Raw genomic sequence first — 20,871 nt, 5'->3', positions numbered from 1 at the left:
GAACTGCAAATTCTCTGAAGACATCCAGGGGGAGGGTCTGTTGTAGACGGGCTGGTTACGTATCTGCTTCTTTTGTGGTCAGATGTCGTTTATGATTGCAGTAATAATTTTTTTTGCTTCCACCTTGCATTAAGTTCTGAAGAACTTTGCTCACACTGAAAGTAAAGCTAAAAATATCAAAGCAAGACCTTTAAACAAGGATAAAAGAGTAAATATTTGTATGTCCTGCTCTCTGAACAGGTTTGGAAAGCAGAATTCATTTTCAGTCAGGTACTCCTATCAATGAGACTATTCTTACTTGCATTGTCACAAAATGGTATACATGACCAGAGGATTTTCATCTTAAAGAGCTGGTACAGGAAAAGTTTCAGAACTGAATAAAGCACGAGGGAAGGGTTTGCACTGATGTAACAGCAGTTTTTGTGAATGGTTGTAATATAAGTTACATACTAACATGCAAGCGTAGTAGTATTTGCATTGCATTTTTTTCAAATATGGTTGACTAGTGTGTTGACACCATCCATGTTAAACACCTGAAAAAAATCTCCTTAGACTTATTGGACATTACAAAATCTGAGCGGACTAACCATAATTAAATTATATGTTCTATCAGTCTCCAGCCTTGCTCCTCAAAGATTCCCTTGTCCCAGAAATTTAATTAGAAGTCTCAGGATGTATGCACAAGTATTTGAATCTGCCACTGGAAAACGGATACTGCTGAGGAATCTGATTCTTCCTATTGGACTGTTTGGTGCCATGGTGAACACTGATGATATCAAGGCAGTAACCAAGTTCCTAAGACATTTAGTAACAGATTATTTGAAGATAGAAACTTGCTGTGGCTGCACAAGAGTAGCAGCTTTCAGGCCAGGAAAACTTATTTTAAGTTACTCCTTGTTTTTTATGGTAGTTGAGCTTTGGCTTAGGAAGGCGGGTTCACAGACATTTAAGAAAAATGCACAATATAATTTAGGCTTTGCTTGCTTTTTTCTGGGAGTAGTTCAGAAGCATATTTAGAAGGTGTGTTGTGGCTTCTGCAAGCCTCCCTCTTTTGCTACTGGCAGGAATCAGTTGACTTTAAATCCAGATCTCCCTGTATGAAGGACCGTAGCATTTGTGTGTCCATTATCCCCGTGACCCAGAGTGAAATTCAGTATGCTGCGGAATCCAACCCATATTTTAAGATTTCTGTCCTTTTCAGTTGGATCCCTCTTTAGAGGTTTCCTCTTTTCCTTTCTCTGCAGGGAATCTGGCGCATCCCCGTGGATGAGATCGACCGCCCGGGCAGTTTTGCATCTCATATGAACCGCTCTATTGTCTTACTGCTGAATGTGCTGTCACAACTAAAGGATTACAACACCTTGCTGAAAGTCTCATCTATGCTACAGAGGACCCCTGATCAGGGAAAGTATGATATATTTATTTTAATCCATAACTTTGTAAAGTTTTGAATATATTTTTTTTACTGTGTAACTATTCTATTTAAAGACATTCTTAGTTTAGGAAAAAAGTCTTAAGACAGATTTCCTTGGGAAAATAGTGGAATGATAGTTAATTTTTCTCAGGATTATGATTCCATAATAGAGTCTAGGATTTCTCTGCATTTCTCTTGAAACTCAGAGCGGCCATACAGTTGCCTTAACAGACTTGCAGAGGTTTTCTGTCATGTGGAGAGATTCACTGGTGGAACAGAGCATCGTGACTTCTGCACCCCTCTGCTGGCCTCTTGCATAAGAGCTATGTCCAGTGAGGGAGGTCACAGCCCAGGCATCCTGCCTTCCTGTAATCCTTAACTGAACAATGGTTATGTGCCTGTTGGCAGCTGATGCTATTTAAAAAGCTTATCCTATTCAGGGGAGATCTAATTTTAATTGCATTAACCTTATTTAAGAAAAAAGAAGCCATTTAACATGAGCTAGCTATATACAGATTCATATCAATGGGAAGACCAAAATAAATACCTATGGAAAACATTGAAGCAATTGAGGTAAAATTCTAGTAGATTGCCGAGTAGGAAATGTTGAAATTAGTGTCTGGCAAATGCATGAGAAATTGAACTAATGATTGATGGCAGTAAGTTGGAGGCACTGAAGGTTTCTTCATGTGTTTTTGAGTGTGAGTGCATGTGAATTTGCATAGATTGTAGTATGTCTGGGAATATGTCACCACATGTTCAGCAAACTTGAAGCCAAAAATACTTTGACTTTTAGCATATCAGAAGTACTGGACCATAGAAGGTTTAAATTCTGTCCTAAGCAAGCCCACAGTCATACTAAAAATATTATGTTATTTATAAGTCTAGACTGAATTTAACAAACAAGTAATTTGACATGTTGGATCAGCCAGTGCCAGCCATGGTGAACTGCAGTCGTTACAGGAACTTATAAATGCAGATATTCTGAGTGTGTCTGGTATATGCCTATAACAACCCTATTTTTAAAAATAGGGGGGGCTTTAGCTGAACTTTAGTTACTACTGAACTAATGAGGAGTCAGGTATTTGTATCTTCTATCTGAAAAGCAAACCATAAAATTACCAATTTAATGTAATACTGTAGAGAGAAAATACGTTTATTAAAAATGTTGGCTTTCTGGCTGAAATAGTACGCTTCAAAATTATTTAATTGATTTTTAGCCCTCTTATTAAAACCAGCCAATTCTGAAATAGAAATTCAGTTTTCCGTTAAACTCAATTAGGTGGGATTGATGGCTGGAAATGTTTTCCTTGGAAGTGGACTAAAGCATTGAGTCAGAATACACTGAAGTTACAGTGCTCTAGTAAATTAAATGAAGCTATAGAGTAAATAAGTTTTACACATACAATATTATTTTCTTTATAATAATGAATAGGAAAAAAGGTATTAGCACACCAGTGTTTTAGCTCTAAAAAAGCTAGATTCAAAGGCAACTGATACGACCAACGAGAAAGGATTTGCTGATGTCCTTAATCTCACATGCTCGGTTTATCCAGAACATGAAAATCAGCTGACAGTTCAAGATAGCTTTGTGTGACTAATACTCTCTTTCAAGAAAAGGTTTGAATAAAATGCTGGTATTTGAGGGGCACAGAAGGCTTGATACAAGAAAACTGTAATTCTGGTTGTCTGTTTTGCTCTGGGTTTGGTTTGGTGGTTTTTTTGGTGTTGGGTTTTTTTTTTCTTTTCTCCCCTTCCCCCTGTTTGTAGATAGTGCTGTCATTTGCTTCACGCATGTCATCTTTGATTGTGGGGAGGGGAAAGGTGGAGGGAAACATAGCTAAAGTGTTACATTTCAATATGCAACTGTATATGTTTTGTTTGCTTTCTTCTTACTTGTTTTAAAATTGTTGTGTTGGGGTTGTTTTGTTGGTTGTTTTTTTGGTTTTGTTTTTGTTTTTTTCTTTTTAATGTCCTGGTTCTTGTTTTTAAAGTCCTGTAAGCTTTTGGCAGTTAGCTTAATTTCTGTTATCTTACCGTGGCACAGGAAGTACTTGCGTGATGCAGATCGCCAAGTTCTGGCCCAGCAAGCCTTTGTGCTTACAGTGAAAGTGTTGGAGGACACTCTCAACGATCTGACACAGGTAAGGCAGCAGTGCGTTTAATGGTCATTGATTTAGTAATTAGATTTTTCTCGGTTCAGTTTACTCATTCCTTAGATCTCCTGAGGCTGAAGTGCTACATTATTATCACTTACTTCTACTGTCTTTTGTTTATATGCAACTACACAGAAAACTTTCTTCCAGCATTGTTGTTTTTCACTTTTGAAATCCAGTAACAAATACAGTTCTTGAGAATGGATTGCAGTATATTTGGTTTGACTGTCCCTTAAATTTCAAATGATGGTAGTTACATGGAGTATAAGAACAGCTACATTTTCAGGTGGGGTCTATTGGAAATTTCCTTTTAAAATGAACTCAGATTCCTCTTGCAAAACAAAACCAGACAACTAGATACTACATGCCTAGCCATTTTTAATTGCTAGTCCTTGACAGCACCACAGCTGTTACTACATTTAATTGTAATTTAGATTTAATTTTAAAAAGTCATATAGAGACTAATCAGTTTCCAGGTTAAGATAACTGGAAATTGGAAGTTTATTTGGTAAACACATTCAAGGAAGAACTTCTTCCTAAGGGTTTTCCAAGTTAACAGAGTATAGGTTTAAGAAATTAAATGAAAAATTCCTTAAGAACACTGGAACTCTGTGTATGAAATAGTTTTTTCATAAATCTGAATGGAAGAATTGTATCATTAGCAATTTTTGAAAGAAGAGATGAGGTACTGGGGTTTTCTACCTTTGGTCCATCGCCAAAGTAAAGGTACAAAAATTAAAAAACTATAGCAGAGTTTAGCATACTTCTTGATCTGCTAACAAGAAGAGAGTTATGTAAGAGCAATGAGAAGGAAAATTCTTCAATTTGAGGTTGATCTGCAGCTGCCAAAAGAAATGGGTTCAGTTTTGATTTTAATACATTAGAAGAAAATTTTGTGCTATTAAAACCTTGGATTTCATTTAGTTGGATCCCATAGTATAGACTGAAATAGTGGGGGAAAAAAACCATTGCAGCTTTGGTTCAACCTGTGCTGTTGATTTCTCTGTGGTGTTTTGACTGATTGAAATACTTGTAAGACCTGTGGCTTGGATTAATTAATATTCAGGAACAAACAAGAGTGACCATAGAATAAATGCATTTTCTCCAGCAGAGGCAGTAATGTAAAGGTACTCATTGTCAATATTCATGGTAGTCATAGCTGTGCACAAATGCTTCCTGATTTCAATAACAACAGAGAAGAATGAATTCTTTTATTAAGGTTTCAGAAGATCAGAGTTCCAAGTCTTCTAACCTTCCTTCAGGAAGGATGACAACAGACGTATCTAATAAAACCAGTGCTGAAGAGGGGAAAGATGTCCTTCCCAAAAAGCCAGTTTTATCAGATGGAGTAGTACATAGCACTGAAAATGGAGTAAAGGAAGCGACCCAGGGACAAACTCCCAATGCTATGGACATATTGGAACAAGAGGACAAGAATGACAAGGAAATTAAAGAGCTCCCTGGGCCTGGTTCAGTTGAACCTATGGATCTTGATGGATATTCCAATGACCCTGAAAAAATTGATTCTTCATGTAAACGCAGTGAGCCAGACCGTCTTCAGTCTGGCAGGAACTCAAAGGAGAGAGCTCCAGAGAGCCGGACTCCAGAACTTTCTTTGGAAGAGCTAAGTATCAGCTCAAAACATCAGCAGCAGGCAGCTAAAGGAATAGTTCAAGCAGTACCTACAGAAGAACCTGTCCAGAGATCAAGCAGGAAGAGGAAATTACTTGAGGATGTGGAGTCTGGGAAAACACTTCTGCTCGATGCTTATAGAGTATGGCAGCAAGGTCAGAAAGTTATGGCCTATGACCTGGGTAAAATTGAGAAGATCATGTCTGAAACGTACATGTTGATTAAACAGGTAAATTATTTTTTCATTAATTGTAATTTCTCTATGTGACCTTGGACATGATTGTAGAATAACAATAATTGCCAAACCAAACAGTATAAAATTGGCCCTATATCTGTTCAAAAGTTGGGGAGAATAATATCTCCCATAGAACCACTCTCTTGACAAGACCACTCCTGGGGCGGGGGGGAAGTAGGATCCTCCGTGTTTTGGAACTACATTTCTGAAATCAGTTAAGAGCTATAATACCAATTTTGTGGGGTTTGTTCATGCTAAATGTTAGTTTGAATTAAGAGAGTTGTGTATCTTTGAATATATACTCCTGAATAACTTAAAATCACTGTTCTGCCATAGAAGTGCTGCTTCTCCCCCTTACTCCCATGCTTTACATCCCCATTTCATCTGAATTTAATTAGATTTATAGATGAGCTAAGTAATTATGGCTTCATTAGTTGTGATTCTGTGTTCAGGTGGATGAAGAAGCAGCACTTGAACAGGCAGTCAAGTTTTGCCAGGTGCACATGGGAGCATCAGCACAGAAACAGGTAAGGTCTGTGAAGTCCCTGGCTGCTTGTAACAAGCTTTTATTACTTAGTCTGTACAATCAAGTCTGTCGCTGAGTGTTGGCAGCAATTAGAAATATCTACTTTCCTTGTATTGTTGTCATCTAAGATAAGCTGGGCCACATTACTGTAGGGAGCTCATCCTTTTTGTTAGGGTCATTGTTACTGTTTATGTCAGGGTTGAAAGACAGTTTCCGTGCTGAAAAGCTTTTGGGGAAACCCCAAACAATCTTCAAATTGAAATATTTATGGCACACTAGAATTTTCTTAATGTCCACATCATTCCTCAGTATTTCATGGATGGTAATTACTTCTCTCTGATCCCTAAGGGCTAACAATGTCATCAGCTCCTCCCTTGCTAACATTGCACTCTGCTCCAGAAATACCAAATATCTTTTTTCTCAACTTGCATGGTTGAGAATCTGATTTTAACTCTCTTATATTACTCAGTTTGGTTTTAGTCCATAGTTTCTGGATTTATCCAGCAAACAATTATAGAGCTTTAAAGGGATGGTTATTTATCAGTCCTTAATGTGAAATGAAAGCCAAGAAGAAAACTGGATGAATGACATGTTTAGTGGTCATCCATTTTGCCAGCAAACCATCAGTTGAAAGCCCCAAAATATTTTCTAGTTTTGTACTTTCTGTAATTTTTGCCACCAGCACACAGTGAAGCAGTTACTCAGCAGATTTTGACTGGAAGATAAAATACATTTTGAAGAAAAAGCTATGTTCCTAGTTAATAGTCTATGTTTTAATGCTGCTCGGGGCTTTGTGCATGTTTTGTTCTATGAAAACGTAGTCTGTGTTATCGATTGCTAGCTCTCAAAAAAAAATTAAAATAGTATTTGTCTAAAAATATTTGAAAAAAATCTGCTGGCATGCAACTTAAACCTTCCGTTGTCTTTGAGTGTTTCATAAGTGGTGGTCTGTATCATGCTTAAGTGTGTAAAACAGGAAGCATCTCTAAGTTTTTCTGCACAAGAAAGGCAGATAACTACATGAATATGTTGAATCATGTTCAGTACTGATTTAGAGTAGAGTTCTTTCAGAAATGTCTTGAACAAACTTGTTTTATGAGTGGCAGAAATTTATTCTGGTTTTCTGCAGTTTGTCTCTTCTGTCCCTCAAGTATCTCTTCTCCTGTTATTTCATCTTCCCATCATCTCCTGTAACTTCATCTTCCTGTCATTTGTCTTACCCAGTAGAAGCGTACAAGGAGAAGTACATGTTATGACTAGTCTAGAGATATCCACACACTGCATTCCAACTTGCCAGTTAACAGAAAAAAAGTACTATGATTGCAGGGAGGGGGAGAATTGCCTGCTTATCCATCACTTGATTCTTTCCCTTGGCCTAGGCACTAATTTTCCTAAAAATGGAAGGACGGTAAAAGTCTTTCAGAATTTCTCTTCATCCTCCAAATTTGGATGAGGCTTTTCTTCTGTAAAATACATCCATCTCTGCTTTGCAAAAACATAAGCTTTTGAGGAGGTACATCTCTGAAGTTAGCAAGCTGTGAAATGGATTTGAATACTTCTCACCTGTTTTTCAAAATAAATACATTGCTTAAACCTTCAGATAACTCTTCTAGTTTCTGAAGCAAATTCAGTATCTATCACCAGAACACTCTCTCTGTTCTTCAGATCTTTTCAACCTAACCTCAAATAATGTACATTGCCTGGTCCTTCCTTCAGTGCGTTAACGTACATGACAAATGCTTTTCAGAACCAAAGCGCAACTGTGTTAGAGATGCTGTTAATAGGTAGAAGAACTTACGAGGTGAACCTTCTGTATTATATAGAGTTAAGAGGTCTTCCTTTTAGGTTTTTTTGCCTAGTGGAGCTGAAGAAAATTGAGGCTGTAGGTCAACTCTTGTAACAAGGTTTATTACTGTCTACTCTGCAACTTCAGGAAAAGCAGATATTTCTGTGTCTTTTGTGAAAGGTTCCAGATATTTTTTTGTTTCCATTTAAGATACGTGCCTTCCAATGGAGCTTGAACCTTGTCTTTTCATGCGCTATTCTCTTGAATCTATGGGTACTTGTTCTCCTCATCTCATTTTTATGAATATTTTTTTATTGGTGATTATTGCCTTGTCCAGGAGGGTAGAGGAGGTTCAAACCCTCAGGGCAGACTCTGTTATACCGCACTTGTTCTAAACAAGATTACCTTCACGCTAAATTTCTTCCTGGAATGGTGTTAGTTTTAGTTGTCAGGAGGCATGCCAACCTGTGTTTTTCCACGTGCTGTGTAGAAAGTCTGAGTCTTGAGTATCCATAAAGGTTTCCGGTTGTTAATACTGAGATAAAAATTATCTAACAGTGCATCTACTTAAAAAGTGCATTTGTACAGTGTATATCCTAGCAGAGTAACAGGAGAAGATGTAAGAGTAAAGGGAGTTTTTCTTTATTAGATTTTCATGGAAGTAACTTTCTCCAATTTGTGCCCCTCAGGAAGTCAGTAACATTTTTCACTTGAACTATAGAAATGAACAGAAATGTCAAGAGAGGTATTCTAGTAGAAGTGTTTCTTTGCTCATAGTCTGGTATTTAACAGATTTTTATTTTTTTAATAAAGAAATCTTGGCTCAGAATGTTAATACTTTTTTAGTTTATCTTGGAGGAAAAAATAAAGAGTCATCACACTGTGATTTATGACTTCAAAATAAAAAGAATTTGGTAATAAGCTTCTTCAAAAAGTAATGTTACTGTTTGCTTTTTGGATATATTCACCTTTTCAAAAACTACTCAACAAACTTGCGTGTATCGGCCAAGTTCCTTGCTGGGCTTTCTTGAAGATTCTGGGTATGCGATTGCTATGCCAGCTCTTCCAGCCAAGTCAACGGTTACTTAGGCATGTGGCAAAACATTGGAATGATGAAAAACCTGCACACAAACTAATCTTGAAAGTAGATACAATAGGTGAGCTAGTATGTAACTGCACTGGAAGTGATGAGATTTCCTGTTAAATCACTTGAAATAAAACATACCTCTTAACGTGATGCACTTTGAAGCTTGTAACATTCCCTTTTAGGAAGCGGTCCTAGCTAATGAGATTATCACATACTGCAGTCTCATTTTCGTCTGTTTCTAGCAGGATCTTGTAAGCCGTGTGAAGCTGTCCTACTGCTTGTATAACACTATGAATTAGTGTGGAGACACAGGAATAGCCACTCTTGTAGACATCTGTCTGTTTTCAACAGACTGAATCCTGTTTTATTTAAAATTGGCAAGTATTTGCCTTCTGTAAACAAATGATGTCATGTATAGAGCTGCCGCAGCCCAGAGAAGTGCTTTGTTATTGAATATTTTGAGTAGGTTTATAGGGCCTGTGGTTCTTCAGTCACTTATCCCAAGAAATTGACAGTCAAAAAAAAAGTGAACACAAAACCCACCTTGATATATATGTCTTTCTCTGCTGGTTGTTGTATTTTACAGTTCCAGTCAGTATATGGTTTCTTTATGGAAGTTTTCACTTGCTACTAAAATTAGGACTTATTTGAATTATGGCTTTTCAACTTTCTTCCAGACCAGTCAAAATTTTTAACCTAAATATTTAACAACTCAGTTGAAATCTTTTTATATGCCTCTTCAGGCGTAAGCAGGAAACAATACAGCAATCAGTAAATGGAATTTGACAAAGTGGGCTATTATACTTTTGTGATGAGATCTAATCTTTTTAATAGCTTGGCAATACCGTGACCTTTTCATTTGATTTCAGAAATCCTCTGTAGTCCTGATGACTGATGCAATGTTAACATGTATTGAGCCAGTGAGACTCTAGCATCATCTTCTACAAAGTCAGCTAAATACATGGGGAAGTGGCTTAGGTAAGCTTGGCTCCCAGCTTTGAAGAAGGCAGAAAAAGATGGTGGTACAGAACCTTGCCACGATAAGTTCCTGTGCTTCTGGAGGACTGTTGAAATGGAAGTATTCTCTGTTGAAATATGACACATCAATGAAGAAATTAATGTAGATCTTCTGTCATGAAATCTTACATGAGGGTGGCTACATACTCTACTCGTGCCAGGGACAGAAAATTTTGTTTCAGAAAGGGGTCCTTTATACATGTGGCTGCAGTTCATAGTTCAGCTGTTGCTTAATGTCTTTACAGGATGCTTAAAAATACGCTGTGCTTAGAATGTAATACCTTTAACAGAAAGGTGTACCTAGGTGTAGTCAGTCCAGACTTGGATAAAATGCTATAGTGTTAGAGCTGTAGTGTGGTGAGGAACCTTACCAGTTAAACAAAACCAGTTGAGCATCATCTTATCAATTAAACATTTTCTCAAACTTAACTGGTTCCAACTCTTACTTTCAGGAGTAATTGATGTTTTCCCATAGCAAACACAATTCTGCTTTACCAAATCCTACTAATGGGGGCTTTGAGTTTTTAATGTCTAATGCAGAAGCAACTGAAGACCTGAAACAGTCATTTGAAGAGGCTACCAAAGAGAGACTTGTGAGTTTGAAAAAGCTGCTAGTAAATACCATCTAAAGTAATCCATTGGGGGGGAGGGGATTTTAACTTCGTAAGTAATTTGTGCTGTGTTTGTATTAGGCTAGGTTCAGTGTTACTGTAATATAAGTATTTACTGTTAAACCGTAATGGTGAAGTAAAATCTGAGCTTATAACACTATCTAATGTGAAAGTGAAATGGGGCAGTGGGGAGGAGACTAAAATGTGCACAGTTTTTTTGTTTTTAATAAAAAAGAAAATCCTTTATGGGGTGTGGGAACAGAGTAGCATAAACAGAAAAGATTCCAGTAATTGATATAAAAATATATTCAATGTAAGTTGCTGGGAGATTTCTTTCAGTATTCCAAAATAATAATTCAAAAAAGCGATGTATTCATCAATTTCAGCACGCTTTGGTTCAAAATCTAAAGAGTGGTGATGCAGTATTCTTAAACACTGATATTAATGCTGCTGTTTTTCTTTCTTACTGTATCCTCAGAGTTAAGAGGACAAGAGCAATATTGTCTGATCAGTTTTCAGTGTTACAGAACATTGCCCAGCAAAGACTTTGAAAAGAAATACCATTTTATCTGTTACAACAGTATAATCATCAGCCCTTCAGAGAATTTAGTTTTGCTGCTTGTTCCATATTTCACTGCTCTTGTTGAAGTTGCTGAATTGATCATATGACTAACCTAATGTATGCTGAGGATTTAACAAAATATCTTCTCAAATATTCACATTTTCTAGTATTGTCTATTGACCCTTTAGCCTATTGCACTGTTTTTTAAAAATAAGAGACTAAAGTTCCAGAGACTACTTAAATTTAGTTCACACTATGGCACCTTCCAAAGAAGGGTGTCATGACCACCAGTAACGACCCATCAGGAGTGGGGTTGTGACTCCAAAGACATTTAATTATTTATGCTAGTATTTAAAGTTACGAAGTGAGTAATCCTGCAACTGGAAAGGGTAGGAGAGCAGTAGCCCATCTCGTCTGATGGGCTTTTTGTAAATGAGGGAAGAAAGTAAGTAGTTCTGATTGAACTTATGAGTTGTGATGGTGTTGGAGTTTTCTGAATTTTTGTGGTGGTGTTTAAAGTAACACCCTCTAGAAGACATGATAGTGAGTCATAGCATAAGAACATAGCATAGATAAATCAGCACTTTAAAGTGAGAACTACTGATAGAAGAAGTAAGCCTGCTTCCTTGGTGGCTGCTCCTTCCTGTGCCATGGTATATATTCCTCTGTGCTGGCATTTTTACGGCTGTGCAGCACGCTGGACTGGAGAACAGGTGTGGCTGAAAGTCATTCCTCTTTTTGTCCTTTGTGCTGGTTTTGGCTGGGGCAGAGTTAACTTTCTTCACAGTAGCTGGTATGGGGCTATGTTTTGGATTTGTGCTGGAAACAGTGTTGATAACACAGGGATGTTTTAGTTACTTCTGAGCAGTGCTTACACAGTGTCAAGGCCTATTCTGCTCATCACCCCACCCCACCAGTGAGTAGGCTGGGGGGGCACAAGGAGCTGGGAGGGGACACGGCTGGGACAGCTGACCCCAGCTGACCAAAGGGATATCCCATACTGCAGGACGTCATGCTCAGTATATAAAGCTGGGGAAGAAGAAGGGAGGGGAGGATGTTTGGAGTGATGGCGTTTGTCTTCCCAAGTAACCGTTAGGCATGATGGAGCCCTGCTGTCCTGGAGATGGCTGAGCACCTGCCTGCCGATGGGAAGGAGTGAATGAATTCCTTGTTTTGCTTTGCTTGCATGTGCAGCTTTTGCTTTCCCTATTAAACTGTCTTTATCTCAACCCACGAGTTTTCTCACTTTTGCTCTTTCGATTCTCTCCCCCATCCCTCTCCCCCATCCCACCGGACGGCAGTGAGCAAGTGGCTGTGTGGGGCTTGGTTGCCAGCTGGGGTTAAACCACAACATCCTTTTCCGTTTAAGTTCTGAAGTGCGAGCAAGATTTTTGATATACACGTTTCAAATGGCTGAAATTGCTATCCTGTAGTGGTCACTGTGTCATTAGTAGTTAAGTTACTAAAATTACTCTAGAGATTAATTCACTTTGTGGTAAAGCAGCATGGTGGAGGATGCTTGTTCTTTTTGATTTTCTCCGTCTGAGAATGTTACCAAAAAGATTTGTAGAGATCCTGAAAGCAGTCAGCTATTGCTATGAGTTATAAGATATATTTTTAGTCTTGCCAACTGTGATTTTGATATGAAATTAATGGTCCCTGGAAATGGAATACCAAGGAGGCCTTGTTGAGGGAGAATGAAAGATTAAGAGGCAGACTAGTTTGACCTTGACATAGCATTATGCTTAAATGTGTGGTCCTAAGGACCAAGGAGGGGATGTGCTGGCAGAAAGCAGTTGTGAGGCTTCTAGATAATTAGAGAATTTCTAATAAGCCTTTCCACTGACTGCCTAAAATTGGTCATATTAAATTCTTCATTTTATAGATAATGATGATATCTGTGGTACTGTTAAGGACGTGTCGGCATGGGGAAGTTACTGCAGCACAAGCTAGGACGAAGCTTTGTAGTGCACAGAATATTCTGTTAATGCATGTGGAGATACTTCAGTCTAAGAACACATCTGTCTTCTTTTTTTTCTTGATTTGCAATTTGAAAAGGTATTTTAATTACTGTGGACTTAATATTGAATGCCTTAATACTAAAATTACAACTGTCACCAGTGTTGAAACTGTCATGACAGGTAGCCTAAAGAGCACAGGTAAAACTTAGTGGTTGTGTCTTAGGGTATACTGTGTATCACCAATCCTGAGAACTGAATTTATATAAAACAAATAGCTTAAAACATTGCAGACATCAGCATTGCACAAAGGGCTGGATTTAACATCTCTAAAAATACAAGTGTGTTCAAAGGCAAAGTTCCAAAATGCCACTAAGTTTCTACTCCTGTGTTGTGACCCTATGGGACTGTATGTAGAAAGTCCTAGTAATGGGTAGCATTGTAGCAGCTGAAATTTCTATTCGCTCCTCACAGTATAGTATATCATCTAAATGTCATGAGAAGGGACTATTTCAACATTGCTGGGTTATTTAAGACTCACTGCTGCCTTAGCCAAAAAATCCTTGCTCTGGGACCAGCTCCATCCCTGAAGAGTGAGGGAGAGAAAAGAAATTTTCAACCACCCTTTCCTGCTCCAGCTGCCAAACCTCGAGCTCTCCCTGTGCTGTTCTGACTGATCAAATCCTCCCTTTCACCCTTGGCTTTGCTCGCCTCTTCCGAAGTAACACATCCGTGACCACCTTCTCCCACTGGCTGGTGCCAAACTCTGAGTGCTCTCCTTGTTTCCATTTCTAAACCTGCAGTCAAAACTCTTCAGCAGCTTTCAGTGTCGGATCTAATTAAACATGATGCTTCATGAAGAAGCTGCCACTAGAATCAAAACAAGTAAATTTTATTATAAACACAAAGGCACAATCAGGTTATGCAAATCAGCTGTGCCTTTCAGCTCCTGGCGGGCTGCCAGCATGATCCCTGGTTTTATAAAAGTTTTGCTGCTTCTATAAAAGCAGTATTTGTTGAGGAACGGCACTGTTTTAGCGCCGCTGTTACTGCCCTACTCTAGTTCCAAAACAGATAACTGAGGTCTTGGCGTCTTCTTTAACCAGTGTTTAAATCTTCCTAATGCTGGTGATGGATAATTACAGCCTCGTACTGAAGAATTTTGGGGGATCATAGGTGACGGGCTTGCTGTATGGGGTCTGGAGCTGGAACCGCACACAACCTCAAAAGCAAAGTGCTCAGATTGACTCTGGAGCATCAATCTAGTGATGTTACAATCTCTGTGTTGGACCTTACAGTGATTGTGACATTTTATTTGGAACAGAAAAAATTGTCTTCCGTGAGTGAAGCTAGAGGGCACTTCAGTGGATTTTTCCTCTTCTGCTGTGGAATGCAGTCAGCACTGCAGTGACACGGTCTTTTAGGCTTTTTTATTCAAGGAGCAAACTTGAGAGTGACTTGTTTGAACTGCCTTGAATGTCTAGAGCATTTTCTTCTCAAATTCTCACTTCAAAAAAAAAAAAAACAACACAAAACACAAAACAACAAACCACCAAGCTGTTCTCTTCAAGAAACAGCTAAAAGCCTTCTGTAAAGGCACTTTGCTGGGGATGGGAGGAGGTAAGTAAAATATTAAATAATTAGAAAATAATAATCTCTGGTTCTACCTCATGTGTTTTCCCCTCCTTTTTGTTCCACCCACATGCTGCTAATTTTCATCTTTTCTTCCTGCACATCAAGACGTCAGAGACTGCTTACAGAAAAAGTTGTTTTTCCTGAGTTGTCTGTATGCTTTATTAATGCAGCAAAGATGACAAGAAAGGAGAGGGAAAGAGGAGGGTGGGGATAGGGGGGACAAAAGGATGAGCTCTTTCATGGTCTCACTCCTACCAAAGGGTGACCATTTTGTTCACTGTTGCATTTGCCAGTTGCCATGGCATCCCCCTCTCACTCTATCCTGGAGGTGTACTCTTGATATAATTAACAGCTCTCCTCCTTCTGTCTCCTGCAGAAAGCAATCATTAAGTGAACATGAAGGAAAGAAAAGTCACTTTTTATCTTTTACTTTGTCTGTCAATGTTTTTCATCCTACTACCTTGTCTCTCTTGGTCCAATAATGATGTTTTTGTGTATGGAAGCATTGCTGGAATATGGCTGCCTGTGTAGAGCAGGTCATTAAGCCCCTGCATGCATTTGTGTAAATGGAGGATTTTGTTAGGCTAGGGTGCAGTTCAATCATATGTATATAAACCTTCATTATTTTCTGTATGTAAAACTGTAATCTTAGGAAATAAAACTGTAATTGTAGGAAATGCAAGGTTCTTCAGAATCTGGATCATGGATATTGCTGCTAGTTCTAATGTACCTTGAAGAAAACTTCCAAATGAGATTTTTCAAATATTGCTGCAGAGAGATTGAGAAAAAAATATGAATAGGCATAGTTTAATTAAAACACAATATTGAACAGAAGTTGGAATAGTAATATTGTGGAATGTGGCTGGCATATTGTTCAGCCAGTTTGTGTGACAGCTTCCAGGCTTTGTGGTGATGCACTGGTATTCTTTTAAAAAGACGCACCTCTTTGTGTAGGTGGATTCAGAGCACTAGGGTGCTAAACTCAAACATGGGAATAATTAAAAAAATCAACAAGAAAATGTTATGTAACAGTTGCGGTGCCAGCATCTTTCATTAGGAAACTTCTGTTGGGAAGACTGTCACTTTCCCTGTCTATGGAACATTTGATCGTTACTTTTTCCCACAGCCCCAGAGCAGTGAACATTCCAGAAGTAGTGTCAGTAAGGTTCCTGTAGGATTTCTTTGTTTTTCAAAATGTGTTTTGAAAACAACAATAAATAAGGTTAAAATAAACCCTTGGTCAGGTTGTCTGGCTTTTGACTTCGCAGATATAGTCTATGAAGTAAAATTTTCTCATATTTCATCTTAATGCTTAATTTCTTTTTGCTGCTGCTCTTGTCTCATTACTGAAGTGCCTCACCGGGAAACTATAGGGAGCTATTTTTTCCACTAACATCTGTGAAAAACTTCTGCAGTTTTGCCGCTACTTTTCTTGGTGGAAGGCTGTCCCAGTGCTGGCTTTCCTGCATTTTCTTTACTTTTTTTTTTTTTTTTTTTTTTTTTAATGTCAGCTTTCAACATGGGAAGGGTTTGTCCATAGCCTCTGTGAAGCTGAATGATCTCTTTGAGGAGTATGCTGAAAATAGTCAAGGTTTTAGCAGATAAGGAGACTGATTTGGACCCCTGTATAAGTCAGAAATAGTCACAGTTCACGCAAATATGCGTGCTAATTATTCATTTAAATTTTGGCTTTATACAGACTTCATAACAACATTTTTAGTAAGTATTTTAAAGAAGAGTGATTAAGATAGCAGATATTTATGGAAGTAATGGACTATTTTTCTCATTGTCTGTGACATGTCTTTTGGATATTAATAAGCCTTAAATGTTTCTTCCATCCGCTTTGATAGGATAGTAGTCAAGACAAAAGTAGTACTGCACACTGTTCTCTTCAATGCCTCATTTCGTTTTTAAAAGTCCAGGAGGAAGTCCGATCTTGACTAGATGAACCTGCAATTACAAGGAAAGATATGAAGACAGTAGATAAACGAGTTTTCATCTTATTTCAGTTATATGCACTTGTTCGATGAGTAGCATCGTCATCAATGTAAGAAAAGATTCATTTCCTCTTGGTGACTAAAGCCACTTTGTAATGAAGCTACCGTATTTCAAATGCAGTGGTGGTAATAGAAGCACTCAGCATGGTGAGGTGGATTGGAAGGGGGGGAAGGAGAATTTCTGTAGTTTTGACTTTGTGCCGCAACAAAGTAAAAACTAAAAAAAAATCTCCTAATGAAAAACCACATAAAACACTGATAAAAGACTGTCTTCACTGCTTCTCAGTTTCTTATTACGTGTTTGTGGAAAATAATCTTTATTGTGCCTTACTGCTGGTATAGCAGTAGAAATAGATGAACGTAAAGTGCTTCTGGCAAATCCAGGACTTCCTGTAATGATTTTTTTCTGGGTTTATTTCTCAAATGCAGTGTTACAAAGTAGTGATTTCCTGGAGGCAGCCACCTGCAGGATGATGAAATACGGCCCCGTAAGTCTTCAGCAGTATAGTTAGTGACATTGCCCTGACCTGGGTTTTGTGAATAGCATCACTTACTGATCAGAGGTGCTGCAATTCTTGCCCTTACACTCAAAACTAAGTATTTTAGAGAAGAGAACGGTGTGCTCCTCTTAGCTTTCTGCTTACAGCTTTTGGGTTTTCTTCAGTTTCTGCGTCCAGTAAAACATATGAAGCAGATTTAAATCCCTTTTCTTAGGGCCCTGTGAGTGGCAGAATACACAGTAGCCAATGGTGGGGTTTTTTTAATGCTTTGACTCTTTTCTCCTCCTTTTTCTTCTACCCTCACCCCCTCTTTTGAGAAAAGAAAGTCATTGAGAGTTTTTTTTTTTCTCCTTTCAAGGTCTCTCTGTTTTATTGGGCTGAAAAGAACCTGTCTATTTGTAGAAGCCTTAGACAACTCTTCATCAGGTCATATCTGGAAGGTTCCCTTTAAAGCCATAAATACAGAAATCTTCTTTGGTTGCCATTCTTTGATATAAGGATGCACTTCTTGACTACACATTAGAATTTTTAGTCATAGTTTTACTGAGACAGATCATGTTAGTTTTAGCTTTATTCTTTTGCTCAAATAAAATGTTAGTGTCTATGAGGCAGGTTGATTCCCTGCCAAAAAAAAAGAAAAATTGTGCCCAAACCACAACCTCACCTGGAGGAACCAATTCAAAATAAAAACAAATTAGTTTTTCTTGTCCCTGGTACAGTATCTTCATTTTGAGAGAAATTAAATTTGAATTTGGTTCCATCTATGTATACCAGTAAGGATCATTTCACTCTCACCCTTTTCTCCCTTTGTGCTGGATCATCTACAACTTATAAGAAGGCCTTCCTCTTTTCCATGTTTGTCACTGCCTCCATTGTGTAGTTAAATGTATTGTGGCCAATCACTGGGATTCTACCTGGCAGCCTGTTCCCAGGGGCATTCCTCAGAGACTTACACCAGGGCATCATCCTCTCTGGTGCCTTGGATGGGGGGATGGAGTGAACCCTCAGTGAGTTTGAGTGACACCACCAACTTGGAGGGCATGGTCAGTATGCTGGAGAGCAGGGCTAGTGTTCAGAGGAACTTCAGTAGGCTGGAGGATTGCATTGAGAGGAACTACCTGAGGGTTCAGCAAAGAGAAATTCAAAGTCCTGCAGCTGGGGCAGAATGACTCCTGTGCAACATAACTGGCTGGGGAACAGCTCTTCCAAAAAAGGTTTGGAGCCCTGGACAAGAGGTTGAACACAGGTCAATGGTGTGTACTTATGGCAATGAAGTCATAGAGAGCTGGGTTACTTCATCCGGGAGAGGAGAAGACTAATGGAGAGTGGGGGTATGGAATTGCTATCTTCAGCAGAGAGGAAGGAACCAGATGAGAGGCACCATTTAAAGTTGCAGCAAGAGAAATTTGGATGAAGTGACAGGAAAAAAATGTTCACTGTGAAGGTGGTAAAACACTAGAACAGGGGCCCAGAGAGGCTGTGGAATCTCCATCCTTGGCGATATTTGGAACTGGGCTGGGACACAGGCCCTCAGTAAGCTGATCTAACCTTGAAGTCAGCTCTGCTTTGAGCAGGAAGTTGGACTAGAGACCTCCAGAGGTCCCTTCCAGCAGCAATTACTCCATGATGTTGTGCTCCTTCTCTTCACTAATCATTTTTCTTCTGAGTACCATCCAAATATTGCTGAGTTGCTTTCCGAATGTCCTCTTTCTGTCTCTGGAAATAGCTGTGCATTTTTATAGAAAAACAGTGTGAGGTGCAGATATATTTTTAACAAATATGTACCTAACTAGTAGTGCCTTCATGTATTTCTGCTGAAAAAATTTTGGATACAATACAAGCACAGAAATTTCAGGTTCTACATAATGTATTATGTAAGTTAATGAAGTGCATGGGTGTGAAGGGTTTTCCCTCTAAATCACAGCTGAAAACATTTCCTCTGGTGATCTCACTTCTGGCTTAAGGCTTTTTTCTGCAGTTTAATTTCCTTCAGGTTTGTGTGATCCCATTTGTGCATCTTGAGACCTTTAGTTTTGGAACCGATGCTTTAAACATCAGAAATTTGCTGCTTTCAGAAGCAGAATAGACTTTTTTGATCTGATATGGTAATTGTTGTGAATATATCTGCTATATTTTTTTGTGCGTGTGCATATAGAATCTGGCAGGTTTTAATTGTATGCTTTTTAGAGATTGATTAATCAAGTTCAGGAACTTTAAAAATACATTCCACCAATTATTTTAAAAAAAGGTACTTGTGTGGTTTCCACCTTTGAATTTTAAATATGTAATTTCTCCAGCTGAAACTTACTCTGTTCTCTGAGTGATATTCTGCTGACTTTTCTGGCATTGTAATAAATCTTTGGTTATCTAGGACATTAGGGCCCAATTTGATTTTACATTTGACAGCAGAACTCTTTTTATTTCTATTTCAAACACTCATACTCTGTCACCATGGTTAAAATGAGTTTTTCTTCATGGTAGAGGTATGAGAGGTAGAGGTATGAGACAGACAATTAAACAGTTGAGGATTCCATTCAACCATATCTTTTACGGTCCAGTAAGTCTCCATTAAATAAAGACTATAAAGAGCATGAAATAAATGCATTCTGTGGCCTCACAGGCAAGAATACTTTATGTGATTGCTGATAAAAATTATAGAGAGGATGCTCATTTTATGGGTACTTTTGTCCCCTTCTTTGGTGAATTTATGTCACCCTTCTACCTTCTGTCTATATAATTAACGACACTGCGTTAAATTCTTAGCTCTGGCTTTGGAGAAAAGCGTCGCTCTTAGTGCCACCGTTACTCCTGCAAAGGCAACAGATCTTCCAGAGCATTGTTTCAAGTTGGACGCTGTTACTCAGTTCTGCAGTTATTGGAAATTTATGAATTGGGGTTAGGCTGATCACTTCTTTTGCAAGCAAACACATTTTTCTGCTTTCTCCATTTCTTCTTCACTAAGAATAATTATAATTCAGTTGTTCTTCACTAAGAATAATTTCTTTTAATAATTTGCAAATTCTCTTAAAGCACTGCAGATCTGTTTGTTCAGGTCAAGGGTTTGTCAACATATTTTTAAATGAAAGAAATGCGTCTGTTCACAAGAGTTTGTAATTCATGCTTAATAATGGAGTTCAGGAAAGTATGTTATGTTGTGAGGGATTTGTTAAATAAAGCATTGTAAATGTGAATGCAAATAAATGTTCAAGTGCTAGTTTGACAGATAGACTGTAAAGAACAGAAAAACAATCTGTAAAGGAGCAAGATTTCTTTATAATAGTGACTAATTTTTATATTTGCTTTAGAGAGAGCGTTTGTTGTCTACAGGAAGTTGTACTGTCTGCAGTTGTCACTGAAGCAGGTAGCATATGCAGAATTACTGGCACGTATTTTCTCACTGTCTCACTGCCTGCCCTTTTTTGTCTTATGTAGACCACAGGAGAAACCCCCACAACCCCAAAGCATACAAAGGACAACAGAGAGAGCTTCTTCCCAGTAACGCCAGCCACACTGCATCCTAACACAGTGAATCCAGACACTGTGACTCCTGAAAATCTCCTGAGACTGAACGATCTGCATTCCAAATCCAAACCAGCCTCTTCCTCTTCATCCTCCTCCTCCTCAGCATCTTCAGTACCTCCAACCCAGGAGTCACACAGGGACGCTGAACATCTCCGGAGTCAAAATGCAGAGACTGCTCCCAGCATGAGTGATCTTGCACGTGGTAAGTCTCAGGGAGACAGAACGTTTTGGCC

General features: G+C 38.5%; 1 protein-coding gene across 1 annotated transcript in view; it reads left to right on the top strand.

Moving 5' to 3' along the window:
* The window catches only part of CABIN1 (calcineurin binding protein 1), a 121,992-nt gene that overhangs the window by 85,457 nt on the left and 15,664 nt on the right, over positions 1 to 20,871 (top strand). Inside the window, exons 30-34 of the mRNA XM_075515822.1 lie at positions 1,245 to 1,408; positions 3,462 to 3,558; positions 4,790 to 5,431; positions 5,890 to 5,964; positions 20,549 to 20,840. Of these exons, the coding sequence (XP_075371937.1) occupies positions 1,245 to 1,408; positions 3,462 to 3,558; positions 4,790 to 5,431; positions 5,890 to 5,964; positions 20,549 to 20,840 (1,270 nt within the window). The remainder of the gene's footprint in view (positions 1 to 1,244; positions 1,409 to 3,461; positions 3,559 to 4,789; positions 5,432 to 5,889; positions 5,965 to 20,548; positions 20,841 to 20,871) is intronic.

Source organism: Mycteria americana, chromosome 13 (genome assembly GCF_035582795.1).
Source record: "Mycteria americana isolate JAX WOST 10 ecotype Jacksonville Zoo and Gardens chromosome 13, USCA_MyAme_1.0, whole genome shotgun sequence".
NCBI lineage: Eukaryota > Metazoa > Chordata > Aves > Ciconiiformes > Ciconiidae > Mycteria > Mycteria americana.
The sequence above is the reverse complement of the archived record's forward strand: the minus strand, read 5'-3'. Positions and strand labels throughout refer to the sequence as shown.